This window comes from Miniopterus natalensis, chromosome 15 (genome assembly GCF_054644295.1).
Source record: "Miniopterus natalensis isolate mMinNat1 chromosome 15, mMinNat1.hap1, whole genome shotgun sequence".
Lineage (NCBI taxonomy): Eukaryota > Metazoa > Chordata > Mammalia > Chiroptera > Miniopteridae > Miniopterus > Miniopterus natalensis.
Window position 1 is genome coordinate 4918087 of NC_142095.1, and position 15186 is coordinate 4933272.

General features: G+C 55.4%; 1 protein-coding gene and 1 long non-coding RNA gene across 3 annotated transcripts; both read left to right on the forward strand.

The window, feature by feature from the left end:
* Positions 1–837: 837 nt before the first annotated feature.
* On the forward strand, positions 838–10239 carry PRSS42 (Putative serine protease 42). Of its 2 annotated transcripts, XM_087824803.1 has the most exons (6): positions 838–906; positions 3415–3460; positions 5444–5600; positions 5969–6231; positions 7081–7241; positions 8718–10239. In XM_087824803.1, exons 3-6 carry the CDS (start codon positions 5461–5463, stop codon positions 8931–8933), a joined length of 780 nt encoding a protein of 259 aa, XP_087680929.1. In that variant the 5' UTR covers positions 838–906; positions 3415–3460; positions 5444–5460; the 3' UTR covers positions 8934–10239. The 2 variants fall into 2 exon arrangements, with proteins under 2 accessions (XP_087680929.1, XP_087680928.1); XM_087824802.1 differs by lacking the exon at positions 838–906 and having other exon boundaries at positions 3298–3460.
* Positions 10240–10858: 619 nt separating this feature from the next.
* Positions 10859–14000, forward strand: LOC107529407 (uncharacterized). Its single transcript, XR_015715691.1, has 3 exons — positions 10859–10896; positions 11184–12295; positions 13326–14000. It is a non-coding gene; the product is annotated as an uncharacterized LOC107529407 (long non-coding RNA).
* The last annotated feature ends 1186 nt before the right edge of the window (positions 14001–15186 follow it).

The following is a 15186-nucleotide window of genomic DNA, read 5'->3' on the forward strand; positions in this document are numbered from 1 at the left end:
GGAGCAGCGACCAGGGAGCTAGGTTTGTGCCTGGGCGGAGGGGAGGTGGGCCCCAAACACTGACCCCAGCACGGGGGAGCACATGGGCTGGCACACACCCTGGGACACGGGCTCAGGTCGGGCAGCCCGCAGTCCCAGCTCGTGCCACCCGCCCGGCTCTCCCCCTCCCCTGCGCTTGGCCTTCTTTTCCGTAAAATGAGAAGTATGCGCTGGGATGTGTGCAACTTATTACACGCAGCGTTTCCCCCATGGGGACAGACGCACCCTCACCAGCCACGACACACAGTGACACACGGCGACACCGGCTGCCCCCCGGGCTCAGCCCGCGCTGGGCGGCGCGCCAGCGACACACACACTGCCGCCCCCGCGCACACCCGCATCCCGGGGGGCCCTGCTCCCGCCCGGCCCCGCCCCCGCCCCCGCCGGCCCGCGGCGGCGCTTCTGTGCTCCGTTCCCCTCGCCGCGCGGGGAAACCGCAGCGGGCGGGCGGGATGAGCTCACGCCGCCGCCCGCCGCCCGCCCGGCCTAACTCGCTCCAGATGCCCGCGCCCGGTGCGCGCCGGGCGGCGCTCGGGCGCCCCCTGCAGGCGCCGCGCGGACCCCGGAGGCGCGCGGGCGGCTCGGAGGGACGGGGCGGGGGCGGCGCGGGGGCTGCCCACCCAGGAAGGGGCGGGCCCGCGCCCCGCCCGCTTCCTCCCAGGCCCCGCCCGCCGCCTGAGCGTGGAGCCGCGTGGGGGTCTCGGCGACGCTGCCCTGCCCGCCCCCGCGCGGCTTCCAGGTCACAGTCCGCGCCCCCCGCCCGGCCGGCGCGGTCGATGTGCCGGGTGCGGTGCCCCCCGCAGGCTGCCCTCGCCAGACGTCGGGACGCCGGGTCCGCCACCCCCGCGCGCGCGGACCCGCGGCCAGGTACGCGGCTCGGGCGCCCGCCTGCGCGCCCCGCGCCAGGCCGCGCCCACTCCTGTTCGTCTCGGAACAAACACCCGAGTTCCTACTGGGAAAGCGGCGGGGGCCTGACCGCCGCCTGGTTTCAATCAGGGGCTGGTATTTCCCCGAAATCGCGGGCCGGAGGCTGACCTCACGGGGACGACGGCTGGCCCCGCGCCAGGGGGCGGGGCGCCTCCCGGGTGAGCCCGACGCCCGCCTCGCCGAGCCGCCCGCGGAGTGGGGGGCGCGGGTTCCTGGTCCCAGCCCAGCTGCTGGCTCACCCCAGATCCTGGCCATCGGTCCGTCTGCCGTGTTGTGTGCCCCAGGCTCGGCTTTACCCCTGCTCAGCCTCTCACCTCTCATTTCCTCCACCGCAGGACGGGGCTGCTGTGCGATTAGAGGGGCCCGGAGAAGGGGGCGCATGGGCCCCAGGAACCGTGATTTCCAGAGGCCCGGAGGAGGGGACTCTCGGAGCTGCGGGGCCAGGGATCAGGCCCTGGGCTTCCCGGGGCGGGCTTGGGGAAGCAGGAGATGCCGCACGTCTGGTGGCCGAAAGGTTTTGTTTGCTCTGGAGCCTGCATTTCCCAGATGCTTGGGGTCCCTCCTGGAAGTAACAGTGACGGATACTTACTGAGCACAGCGCGTGCCAGGCAATGTTGTAAGCACTTGTAGGTATGAACACATTCTCTCTTCACTACAATTCTATTCATTCATTCATTCATTCATTCATTCATTCATTCATTGGACAGATGCTTACTGAGTGCCTACTATGTGCCAGGCATGTTCCAGACGCTGGGAATAGGGCAGTGACAAGACAGACCAAAACCCTGCCCACATCAAGTTTACATGTGGAAGGGGAAGATGGCCAATAGAAGTAGGAGTAAGAGATGTAGTGTGTCAGATTGTGAGAAGCGCTGCAGAGAAGGGACAGGGGGATTGAGAGGGCAGCGTTTGGGGGGGGGGGGCAGTTTTTGAGAGGGTGTCCTGGAGGGCCTCACTGAGGAGGTGACATTTGAGTATAGATCACATCTGGCTCACCATCCCCAACTGAGAATGGTTTTTACAGAAGAGCATTTGCCATCAGTTCCATGATGGGGAGCACTAACTTTGATGTTATCCTCACAGAAGAATTCCGTTCTTGTCCTTAGTTGACCTAGTGTTACCAAAAAACAAAGCAGAAAAACAGCCCTCAGTTCTTGTTATATTTCACATTTCATCGACGAGCATTTTGTGGAAATTTCTTTTGTCTCTTGGTATATATAAGTACCTGCATTATATTCTCAATGTTGTCTCTTAGCCCACCAAGCCTAAGATATTTACTAGCTGGCCTTTACATAAAAAGTCTGCTGACCCTGATAGAGACCCAGGAGGCGAGGAAAAGTGCAGTGTCTGGGGACAGAGAGAACAGCCAGTGCAAAGGCCCAGACTAGGGAAGAAGACTAAAGGGAGGAACAAGGAGGCAGACTGCCTGGCGTGCTCCTCAGCTGTCACCGTGTCCGTAGGGAGCTTTGTAACTGAGTTTGCTACCGTCACATGTGGGAAGGAGGAAGCCAGAGAGACTGGAAACGAGGAGTCAGAGCATTGTGTCCAAACTTCAGCTCCCCCCCCCCCTTTTCTGCCTGTTTCAGCAGCTGTCCCTTCTAGATATATAGAGCTCTGAGCACCAGATTGCCTTGGGCAAGCTACGCAAAACACAGAATAAAGACTACATTTTTTCTTTTTAAAATTGATTTTAGAGCGGGAGGGAGAGAGAGACAGAAACATCAATGAGAGAGGAACGTCCATCTGCTGCCTGCTGCACGCCCCCTACTGGGGATCGAGCCCACAACCCGGGCATGTGCCCGGACCAGGGAATTGAACTGGTGACCTCCTGGTTCATGGGTTGACACTTAACCACCGAGCCACAGCAGCCGGGCAAAGCTGCATTTATAAGCCTCCCATATATCTAAGCGTGGCACTAACTTCTGGCCAATAAAATATAAACAAATGTTGGGTATGAATTTTGGGAAATACCCTTAGAAGGAGGACAAGCCCTTCTTTATCTCTCCCTTCTCTCCTGGCTAGAATGTACACATGGTACCTGGAGCTTGAACAGCCATCTTGGGACATGAGGAACACGCTCAGGAGAAGGAACAGGAATTTAGAAGAAAGTTGGCTCCCTAGAATTTGTAGGGCTGACATCACAGCTCTTGATGCAAGAGAAAAATAACCTGCACTTATAATTAAGCCACTGTCATTTTCGGTCTCAGTTATTCATAGAAAAACCTCATCCTAACTAATTCAATTGGTATTCTCTGGGGCTTTATTTCTGGGTGGTTATGAATATAAGTTTTGTTTTAATGTTTTTAATTTTTTTTTTTTTTTTTAGAGAGAGGAGGAGAGAGAGAGAGAGAGAAACATCAGTGTGAGAGAGAAACATCAATCTATTGCTTCCTTACACTCCCAGACCTGCGATGGACTGGGAATCAAACCTGCCACCTTTTCGTGTAGGAAATGACACGCCAAGTAACTGAGTCACACTGGCCAGGGCATGAATGTAAGTTTTTAAAGTCATTTCTTGTTAAGACTAAATTCCTTTTTATTTCTACGTCTCTATGTTCCATTACTGGTTTCTGTTCAAGGGTACACTGTGCTATGTTTTTCCTATACCTATATACCTATGATGAAGTTTAACTTATAAATTAGGCACAGCAGGAGATGAACAGCAATAACTAGTAATAGAAAAAGAACAACTGTAATGATATAACGAGATAAAAGTTACATGAATGTGGTCTTTCTCACTTTTTTACTTAGAGGAAGCACTGTACAGCTTCTCTTTGGTGTATCCAAATTGCCAGCATCACTAGTCCTGTGCTCTGGGGCCATCAAGTAAAATAAGGTGACCTGAACACAAGCACTGCAACTCTGAGACACTCAACCTCATAATGGAGATGGCTACTAAGTGACTAGTGGGTGGGAGCGTATTGAGTGTGGGGACGCTGGACAAAGGGATGATTCACGTACCTGGCAGGACAGAGCAGGCCAGCGTGAGATTTCATCATGCTACTCAGAACGGAGGGACATTTAAAACTTAGGAATTGTTTATTTCTGGAATTTTCCATTTAATATTTTTGGACCACAGTTGACCATGGGTAACTGAAACCGCAGAAAGCGAAACCGTGGATAAGGGGGAACTACTGTATTATGAATTTAGCTACTATAAACATTTGAACAGTTATTTTTTTGTGTGTGTGAACATAAATCTTTATTTCTCTGGGATAGATGCCCAGGAGTGCAATTATTGGGTCATATGGTAATTGCATATTTTATTTTTTAAGAAACCGCCAATCTGTTTTCCAGAGAGGCTGTAATATTTTACATTCCTACCACAATGTATGAATGATCCGGCATCTCTGGGTCCCTGTCAGTATTTGGCGTTGTCACTATTTTTAATTTTTGATAGTCTGTTGGGTGCACAGTGATACCTCACTGGAGTTTTAATTTGCGTTTTACTAATGGCTCTTTTCATGTGGGTGTGGATTTAAGATTTCAGAGAGAGGAAGGGAGATGGAGAGAGAGAGATAAAAACATCGGAGATGAGAGAGTCATTGATCGGCTGCCTGCAGCCCCAGCCCGGGCCTGTGCCCCGACCAGAATCCAGCCCTGGCCTCCTGGGTCCTGGGTCTGTGCTCAACCGCTGAGCCACGCGGGCTGGGCTTTTTTTTTTTTTAAAGGTAGCACTATTATATCTAACTAGTGGCTAGTAACGTTAAGTGCAACGTTTATGTTAAGGAGTTGAAATTTTTATTGCAAACACGTAGGGAGGGAAAGGCCGAGAAAGGCCTAGGCCAGGCGTGGGCGGGGAGTTGCGGTGCCAACAGCCCTGACCCCAGGTGACCCGCGCGAGGCGCCCGGCTGATTCCCGCAACAGCGGGGCGGGGCGCAGCGGCCGCGAGGGGGCGCCACCGGGTGCCCATGGCGTTACGGGGCGGCCCCCGCAGCGGCGCCCGCGCCCTGGGCCCCCTGGTCTGGCTCCTGCTCCTGCTCCTGCTCCATCAGCCGGGGCTCCCCGAGGCCCAGGCGGGAGGGGAGGGGGCGCAGGGCGGGCCTGCGCTGCCGTCTCTAAATACCTCGGGGGGCGGCCGCCAGGACCCCAGGGAGAGGTTCTGGGACCTGCCACCTATAGAGATTCCAGAAGACCCTGCGCCTGAGAGAGGCTTCAAGGTGGTGAAGTTTGTCCCAGGTGACTTTTGAGTTGGGAGTCACCAGGAGAGAGCTGAGTGCCAGAGTGGGACCCCATGCTCCCTGGGAGTTTGGGGGTACCAGGCTCGGCCCTTGGGGGACTGGTTGAGCGCAGCTCTGCCTGAGGAGTCTCAGGAGGACACACTTTGACCTTGGGAGGCCTGGGGGTACATGGCCTGGGGACTCAGAGGACATGGCCTTCTGGAGGAGGGGCGCCTGTTGCTCTCCTGGGACCCCTGGGGCTCAGGGGAGACAGGCCCTGTTTCTTTGAGGGACTTCTTCCTACTCTTCCCTGCAGAGTGCGGCCGAGTGCTCATGCAATTCCTGGTAGGCACGGATGTCAAAGAAGGCGAGTGGCCCTGGCAGGTGAGCCTGAGGGTCAACGGCACCCACGTGTGTGGAGGCTCGCTCATCGCGCCGCAGTGGGTGCTGACCGCCGGCCACTGTATTTTCAGGTGAGGGGTGGCGAGTGGAGGTGCGAGACTTCGGGACTTGGCCCTGCCCTCCTCAGACACCCACTAAGTTCTGTTGCCCTGGCAGGTTGGCAGAAACCAAACCCAAACCCAAAGCACGCACAGTGAAAGCGGGAGGGGCCCGCATTGGCGGTCTTGTTCTCTGGAATACTAGTTTGGCGAACAGAACCAATTGTTTGGGCGAGCAAACCAGTCCTGAGAGTGATCATGGAGGGGTTTTTTGGCGAGAGGGTGGTAGAGAGCGTGGTGCAGGAGGTTGGGGCCAGACTGGGAACCATCTGAAATGTGTGGAAAAGGCACAGGGGATGTGTCCTAGGGTCTCCACGAGGGGCATGTCCTCTCTCCCACAGCCGTGAGCAGTACAGTGTCAAGATGGGAGATCTGAGTGTCTATGAGACAGTCATGAGTGTGGTTGTGCCCGTCAAAAAAATCGTTAGCTACCCTCAGTTCTCGACACGTGGAGCCATTCGACATGACCTTGCCCTGCTCCAGCTTGTCTACCCTGTAAAGTTCACGATGACCATCCAGCCTGTGTGCATCCCTCAGGAGACCTTCAAGGTGGAAGATGGGGCCAGGTGCTGGGTGACCGGATGGGGCAGGAAAGAAGAATTTGGTGAGACTGCGAGGCAGGAAGCAAACTGGGGCAGAGGGAGGCAGCCTTTCCCCTGGACTAGGCAAGAAGATGAAAGGGAAGGGCGGCGAGGCGGACTGCCTGGCAGGCGGGTAAGGGGGCAGCGGCTTAGCAACAGGCAGGGTAATGGTTCACGATTGGCTTGAGCCCAGAAATTGGGCCATTTAGAAAAAGTGCCCGTCCTGGGAACTGGAGCTGCTGTCAGGAGGAGAAATACATAGGTGAGGTCTTCTTTGGCAGATTTGTGGGGAAACAGTGCCTGGCTGGGTTGGGGATATTTTTAGGTTTTCCCTGGGGGCAGAGCCAGAGGCTATGTGCTCTCCAGGGTGGATTTCCACTCAGGGTGTGATGAGCTGCCAGTCAGAACTGTCCCTCACCGAAGTACCTGCCTTGGTGGGTAGGGAACTCCTGTCCTTGGGGGTGTGGGCAGAGCCAGAGGAGGCTGTAGGGCCTCCTATCTCTGGGGAGAGGCTGGATTTAGAATCTTTGGGGCACTTCCTGTCCAAGAGGCTGTGACCCTGCTCTAAAGTAAAGACACTTTACTAAGGCACAGGGCACCTGTCTCTATTTCTAGAGCAACAGTCACTTGGCTGTCATGTGTCAGGCTGGTAAGGCCTTGCCTCTTCCTGTCCGGATCCATTCTTTCTTCTCCTGTCTTGGTTTTGGCTCCTACCTCCTCCTCTCCCCATGTCAGCTTTGGGCCTCAGTTTCCTCTGGTGTCAAATGGGGACAGTACCCAGTGTTCTGCCTTCTCCGAGGTGGTTCCTGGTGCTTGGGGGCTTACTGGCCACCCATGCAGCTCCACCCACTGCTGAGTTTCTTTGCTTGTAGGCCCTCCACTTCTTTCAAATACTCTCCAGAAGACCGACCGATACATCGTCTGCTCTGAATCATGTAATCATTTGCTCCAGATGTCCATACCAACCAGTGAGGATATGGTTCTGGAAGGAATGCTCTGTGGCTATAAAGGTGCAGGAAAGGATTCTTGTCAGGTAAGTTCATGGGCCCTTTTCTGCGTCTGCATTATGGTGGTTCCCTCAAAGCTTCCTCATTCCCAAGTGGCAGGGCCTGGGTGACGTCCTACCTCCCCCCCTCACCCTTAGTTAAGGAGATGCATGGCGAGAACCCCTCCTGACTCCTCTGAGCTGGCCCGGCCTGTTCCTTCAAAAGGGAGCGGCCCTCGCTACCTGGGGGCACTCCAGGGTGTAGGGAACACGGGGACAGGTAATGCTAAGAATATGAGTATACCTCCTCTGTGGTACTTACTGTGCCGGTGTGAGCGTTACCCACACTAGCTCAGTGAGACATATCACGGCCCTACAGCAGACATCGTGCCCATTCTACAGGTGTGGTGAGGTCCGAAGGCATCAATTAGCTCAAGGTCTCCCTGTGAGTGCCTGCAGGACTCCTGGGCCCACAGTTTGTCCTCTGTACCAAACTGCAGCCCTGCAGAGGGGGCATTTTTTTATGTTTATGTTTTTTATTGACTTCAGAGAGAGGAAGGGAGAGAGAGAGAGAAACATTGATGAGAAACATTGGTCGGCTGCCTCCTGCACGCCCCCTACTGGCGATTGACCCTAAAACCCGGACATGGGCCCTGACTGGGAACCCAACTGGTGACCTCCCGGTGTGTGGGATGGTGCTCAACCAACTGAGCTACACAGGCAGGGCTATAGGTGGCATTTGAGCCGGGTCTTTGAGAATGAGCGTTTGGAGCTCTTGGAAAGAGGAGAACAGCATTGTAGGGAGAGGGTGACTCAGAGGTTCGAGGGGACTTGCCACGTTTAGGGAACATTTTGCAGGTCTGGAGCAATGAGGTGGCGACTATGGACAGAGAAGAGGGTTGGAGTCAGAATATGTGTAGCCTGGAATGCTGTGCCAAGTTTCTAGATGCTGGCCAGGCAGGACTGTAGGCTAGGGAAAGATGTCGAATCCTGAGCAGGACCCAGGGCAGTGGGGGTGGGTGAAGGAGGTGTATTTAGGTTGAATCCTCAGTTCGTGGTGACTGCCTGCTGTGAGGGTGGGGGTGAGGGAGAGGCTGTTTCTGGCTGAGCTGGTTAGTGGTGGGGCCACCAGAGCAGGTTTAGGGAAGGACAAGAAGAGTTCGGCGTGCTCTGGGGTGTCTGGGAGTGGAGCTCATGCTATGGAGGGAGCTGGCTCTATGGGTGAGGACCCCTAGAGAAACTTTAGGCTAGATGAAAGAACCTGGGGGGCTCTCAGGGGTGATATTCAGAATGTTTAACAACCACTGCGGTTTGGGAAGTAACCAGTTATAATATCCTTGGAGGATATTAAAGTTTTCCCATTAACTTTTCAGTCCTCGGTTCTCATATGCACAGGAACCTGGGCCTGGTGGGAGCCTGGGGAAGGCCCAGCGTGGAGTCTGCCCAGTGCCACGCAGGGCCACCAGTTTGCTTGGACCTGGGTGTTCTCCCAGTCCTGCAGTTTGTTTCTTTGTCTTTCTCCAGGGAGATTCCGGGGGCCCCCTGGTCTGTCAGTATAATGACACATGGGTCCAGATGGGGATTGTGAGCTGGAGCGTCAACTGCGGTCAGGGAAACTTGCCTGGCGTTTATACAGACACTGCTATCTATGCTAAATGGATAGCTGCTGTGGTGAGCCGGGCTGCCTCCGCGTATCCAATGCTGTTCATCATTCCCCTGGGCATCCTGGTGACCCTGTGATCACCACAGCACGCTCTCCTCCTGCTTCTGAGTCACCCCCGAGGCCTTTCATCCCACTTCCCACTCCTGAGCGCCCTGCCCTCACATTCCCATTGGGACCCACTGACCCCGTGGAGAGCCACGCAACAGAGAGCAGAAGCAAGACTGCAGTCTCCAAAGTGTCCTGGCCTGGTGCTCCAGTCCCCTGCCTGCAACTGCTGGGAGGGAGAGGTGAAACCGCGCCAGCTCGAGGGCCAGCTGACCTGCCAGGTGGAGCAGGTGCTGCGTGGACAGCTTGGAGAACGTCTACCAAGGAAGAGACGTCATCAGCGGTGCACACCCTTAGACCTGGGTGGTTTCGGGCTCTCAGCTGACAGTTGGTCAAACCAGTCAGCTTGGTGATTGTCCAGAGAGAGTGAGGGAGGTGTCCCCCTGTCCCTGCCATAGTGTGATTTCCACAGGGCTCAGTTGTCTGGGGAGAAGTTCCCTGTACCCCAGTGTGGAACCACCTGTGAGTGGCCAGCCTCTGGCAGTGCCCTGATGGCTACATCCAGGCTCGCCCCATGTTGTGTTGAGACATGAAGGAGTGCGGAGATTTCTGACATCAGTTGATTAAACGTTTGGAGGGTGGCTTGTGTGTTCTGCATCTCTATTGGTCTAGGGTGTGGGGCCACCGAAGAGAACTTAGCGCACATTTATCTTAGGAAGATGCTCATGTGAATGGGGAGGGCCTTGCTTACCCTGATGTGAGCTCCACAGATGGTTCTAGCACTTGGGTCCCGTTGCATGCTCCTCAGCTGTCACCGTGTCCGTAGGGAGCTTTGTAACTGAGTTTGCTACCATCGCATGTGGGAAGGAGGAAGCCAGAGAGACTGGAAGCAAGAGGAGTCAGAGCATTGTGTCCAAACTGCAACCCTCCCCCTTTGCTGCCTGTTTCAGCAGCTGTCCCTTCTAGATAGGTAGAGCTTTGAGCACCAGATTGCCTTGGCCAAGCTACGGAAGACACAGGGCCAAAGGCCAGAGAGAGGCTAGGCCGGGGTTCAGGTGTCTGCTGGCTCACTCCCCTCATTCCCCTCTGGCCCCAGAGGAGCTCTTGGCCAGCGGAGCGGAGCAGAGCCCCCCTGCCCGTCCCGTCCCTGTTCATGAAGGCCTGAGGCTGCCTTCTCTGAGGAGGGGGCTCGTGAGGTTTGCACCTGAAAAGAACTCATGAGAATATTTAGGTAGGTGGGTAAAGAAGTGGAGCGGGGTAAAGACTGATCATTGGCAGCCCTGGCACCTGGGCATGTCGTTGGTCAGAATAAAGGCTACATGTCTTTCTTTCTTTAAAGAGTATGTTTTTATTGATTTTAGAGACAGAGGAAGGGAGGGGGAGAGAGAGAACCATCCATGAGAGAGAAACAAGCAGGGGAGGGCAATGCTGAGAAGGGCCGAGGCCAGGCGCGGGGGGAGGTGCGGCCGCGGGCGCCAACAGCCCTGACCCCGGGCGACCCCGCGCGAGGCGCAGCCCCGATTGGCGCAACTGCAGGGCGGGGGAGGGGGCGCCACCGGGTGCCCATGGCGTTACCGGGCGGCCCCCGCAGCGGCCCCCGCAGCGGCGCCCGCGCCCTGGGCCTCCTGGTCTGGCTCCTGCTCCATCAGCCCGGGCTCCCCGAGGCCCAGGCGGGCGGGGAGGGGGCGCAGGGCGGGTCTGCGCTGCCCTCGCCCCCTCGAAACACCTCGGGGGGCGGCAGCCAGGACCCCGGGGCGAGCCCGTGGAAGCTGTCCCCCGAGGGCCCCGAATCCCGTGTGGCTTCAGCGACCTCCCATTTGGCTTCAGCGTCCTCCCATTTGGCGGCGTCAGCTCCGGGGGACTCTGGTTCCCACAAAATCCTGGCGGCTTCACAGACACCAGCTCCACCAGCTCCACCAGCACCGCCAGCACCACCAGCTCCACCAGCACCGCCAGCACCACGAGCAGCAACAGCAGCCACAGCAGCACCGACAGGTGATGTTTCTGGGCCAGGCCCTGCCACAGAGAACTGGCCACGTCTAGGGGGCCTGGGACCCTGCCCTGGGGGAGGAGGGTCTCAGGGGACACGGTTTTTCCCTGGGGGGGGGGTTGTGTCTGAGATCTGAGAGGACATGGGGAAAAACAGACCTGTGCTGGGGACCCGGGGGGGGGCCCTGGCCTTGCTCTGGGGGTTCTGAGATCTCTGAGGACCCTCTGGCTTGGTGGTGGCGGCATCAGGGGCTTTGCCTTCTCAGTGTCCTCCCTTCCCTGACCTGCTCCAGGATGTGGCCATCGGACTATGAGGATAGTGGGTGGAAGCCCTGCGAAGGAGAAGTGGCCCTGGCAGGTGAGCCTGCGGATCAATGACATACACGTGTGCGGAGGCTCCCTCATTGCCAATCGGTGGGTGCTGACAGCGGCCCACTGCGTATTTGGGTGAGTGTTCCAGACTCCAGGCTCGGGCTCCTGGTCAGGCTGTGGGACCCGGACCGATCCTATCCCTCTCCCTGAGTTTTCACCTTCCCATCTGGTAAAGGGTCACAGTTCCTGCTCTCCAGGTTACAGTCAGAGGTAGGTGACACTAGGGCCCTTGGTAGCCGGGAAAGTCAAGATCCAAAATGAGATTGAATGCTAACTGCTCTTAAGCCAGTGCTAATTAGCCTTCCCCAAGTGGCAAGAAGGGGGAGAGATGCCAGTGGGAGGCAGTGTGTGGGCACAGACTTGCAAGGGGGAATATTTAAGGGGAGTTGGGTGCAGTGGACTGATTTGGCTAGATCAGTGGTCTCCAACTCTAATGGGCCTAGAATCACCTAGATTCTAGGTGATTAATGGACCTAGAGCTCATTAACACACAGATTGCCTGTCCCCAACCCCCAGAATTTCTGATTCAGTAGGTCAGGAGTGGGACCCCAGAATTTGCATTTCTGACAAGTTTCCATGTGATATTGATGCTGCTCATGTGAGGACCAAACTTGGAGAACCACTGGATAGAGTGGCCAGGGGTCTGGGGAAGGGATGTGGTTTGGAGGGCAGGAAGCGGCTGATGGCTGGCACTGGAGATAGGACCAGGGTGGGGAAAAGCTAGAACCCATGGAAGGGATTAGAGACTCTCCAGGATCTCTCTGCAGCCACTGGGAATACACGGTGATGATAGGAGACGTACACCTGACCACCACCTCCAAGATGGCAGTCCATGTCCCAGTGAAAGACATTGTTATCCACCAGAATTATAGAGCTTCCGTAACAATCCAGAATGACATTGCGCTCGCTCTGCTCGAGTTCCCTGTGAATTACTCCTCGCACATCCAGCCTGTGTGCTTCCCTGAACAGGCTTTCATGGTGCAAGCTGGTACGAAGTGCTGGGTGACTGGATGGGGAAAAGTGAGGGAAACAGGTGAGACTGTGAAGGAAATTCAGCCCAGGGAAGGGGCTGCTGGTGCCCTGGGGTTGTCCTACAGGCTAAAGGGAGACACAGGGAGGCAGTTTTCTAGCAAGTAGGTGAGGGAGAAGGGTGGGGAGATGCTGCTAGGGAGTAATTTGATGGTGCTGCAAAGTTCTGTTAGTATGTTGGGACCTAGGGCCTTGGGTGACAAGCAAGGTGGCTTTTAGTTGGGGTGGTGGTGTAGATTTGTCTGTTAATCTGAGCTGCGCCAAATTGGAAGTACTTGCCTTGGTGCTTAGAGAGTTTTCTTCGAGCGAGAAGAGGCCAGAGAATGCCTCTGGGAGAGATTGTAGGGACTCCTGTCCCTGGGGAGTGGCTGGCTTTGGTACGTTTGGGGCACTTTCTGCTCAAGAGTCTGTGATCCTGCTCCAAACTAAAGATACTTTACTGATGTATAGGACACCTGTCACTATTACTAATGGTACTCAGAGTGACAGATGCTTGGTTTTGATTTCTCAGGCTGGTAAGGCCTTGCCTATTCCTGTCCTGATCAGTTCTTCCTTCTCTTGTCTTGGTTTTGGTTCTTTTGTGTTTTTTTACGTTTTAATTATTTCTTCTGCTATACGCTCTTTTTTTTTTTTTAATGTTGTCATTGATTTTAGAGAGAGAGGAAGGGAGAGGGAGAGAGGTAGAAACATGATGAGAGAGAAACATGGATCGGCTGCCTCCAGTTTGCCCCCTACTGGGGATGGAGGCAGCAACCCAGGCATGTGCCCTGACTGGGGATCAGCCCAGTGACCCCTTTGTTCGTGGGCCGATGCTCAACCACTGAGCCACACCAGCTGGGCTTGGTTTTGATTCTTTCCTCCTCTCCCCACTTCAACTTTGGGTCTCATTTCCTCCAATGTCAAGTGGGGACAATATCTGCTGCCCTAAGTGGGCGCCTGTATGTGAACACACTGTCCGAGACCCAGAGTGGGTGCTCGGGGCTCCTGTCCTGGCCCACTAAGCAGACCCACCTTCTCCTAAATTACCTTTACAGATCCAAAAGAGGTAATTCCAGAAATACTTCAGGAGGCGGAGCTGAGCATAATTCGCTATCAGAAGTGTAATGAGATACTCAAGAAAAAGACGGGACGTTTCACTAACATAGTCAAGGAAGGGACTGTCTGTGGTTACAGTAGCCTAGGAAAGGATTCCTGCCAGGTCAGTTCATGGGCCCTTGGCCACCTCTGCATTTTGATTGTCCCTTTGAAGTTTCTTCATTCCCAGGCAGCAGGAAGCTGCCTCATCTGCCAGCCCCTCCATTCACCCTTCATTCAAATGAAGGGGGTTCAATGGGACAAGCTGCTGAGGCTCTGCCAGGCTGGCCTGAGAGGAGCTGATGCTGCCTGGGGGGGGACAGGGAGGAGGGGAGGTTCCGGCAGGAAACACCAGTATTGCGAGGCCCATGTTTTGACTCCCTTCTATGTGATAGGCAAGGTAGCCAGGTAAGGACTTTATTTGTTATTGTTATATCAGAGTATGTACATTTTCTCTGTTTAAAGTCAATATTTTCTGCACACAATTTTTTGAGTATGTCTACATATTTTGTGTGCTAAAATTCTTAACTTTTAAATCTCCCTAGAAACCTGGGCCTGGAGGGTGCCTGGTGGAGCCCCACACGTGCCCGTCTCCCCAGTGCCTTGCAGGGCAGTCAGTTCTGATGCTGGTTCTCTTCCATGCCTGTTTCTTTCTTTCTGTTTCTGCAGGGTGATTCTGGGGGCCCCCTGGTCTGTGAATTTAATGAGACCTGGGTCCAGGTGGGGGTTGTGAGCTGGGGCATCGGCTGTGGTCGCAAAGATCATCCTGGAGTTTATACAGAAGTTAGTTTCTACAGGGACTGGCTCATGTATCAGATGACTGGGCCTTCCTCTGCAGACTCAGGAGGCCTCTTCATCCATCCTTTGTGTCTGGTGCTGCCCCTGGGCATCCTGGTGACCCTGTGATCACCACAGCACGCTCTCCTCCTGTTTCTGAGTCTCCCACGAGGCCTCTCCTCCCACCTCTGGCTCCTTCTCAGCACCCTGCCCTCACATTCCTGTTGGGACCCGTGGAGAGCCACACAACAGAGGGCAGAAGCAAGACTGCAGTCCCCAAAGTGTCCTGGCCTGGTGCTCCAGTCCACTACCTACAACTGCTGGGAGGGAGAGGTGAAACCGCGCCAGCTTGAGGGCCAGCTGACCTGCCAGGTGGAGCAGGTGCTGCATGGACAGCTTGGAGAACATCTACCAAGGAAGAGACATCATCAGCGGTGCACACCCTTAGACCTGGGTGGTTTCAGGCTCTCAGCTGACAGTTGGTCAAACCAGTCAGCTTGGTGATTGCCCAGAAAGAGTGAAGGAGGTGTCCCCCTGTCCCTGCCATGGTGTGATTTCCACAGGGCTCAGTTGTCTGGGGATAACCTCCCTGTACCCCAATGTGGATCCCTCTGTGAGTGGCCAGCCTCTGCCGTGCAAGCCTTCCTGGATTCTAACCCAGTCTTGGAACTCCCTTCCTCAGTGCCCTGGTGGCTACATCCAGGCTCACCCCACGTGTTGAGACAAGAAGGAGCATGGAGATTTCTGACATCATTTGAATAAACGTTTGGAGGATGTCTTGTGTGTTCTGAAGCTCTGGTATCTTGGACATTGTGGGGCTGCATATAACATAGCCTGTTGTAGGTTTCCCATTTTGCTTAGGAACTATATAGGCTTCTTCCTAAGCTCTAGAGGGAGCGGTCAGTCCTCACCTGCTTAGACATGAGCCCAAGGAATGGTGTTAGCCAGTGGGATCCTGCTCCCTGTTGTTCTCATGCCTGCAAGGAGTTTTGTAGTCTAATTTAACAGCTTCTGCAGCTCGGGATAGAGCATGGAGAGAAACTG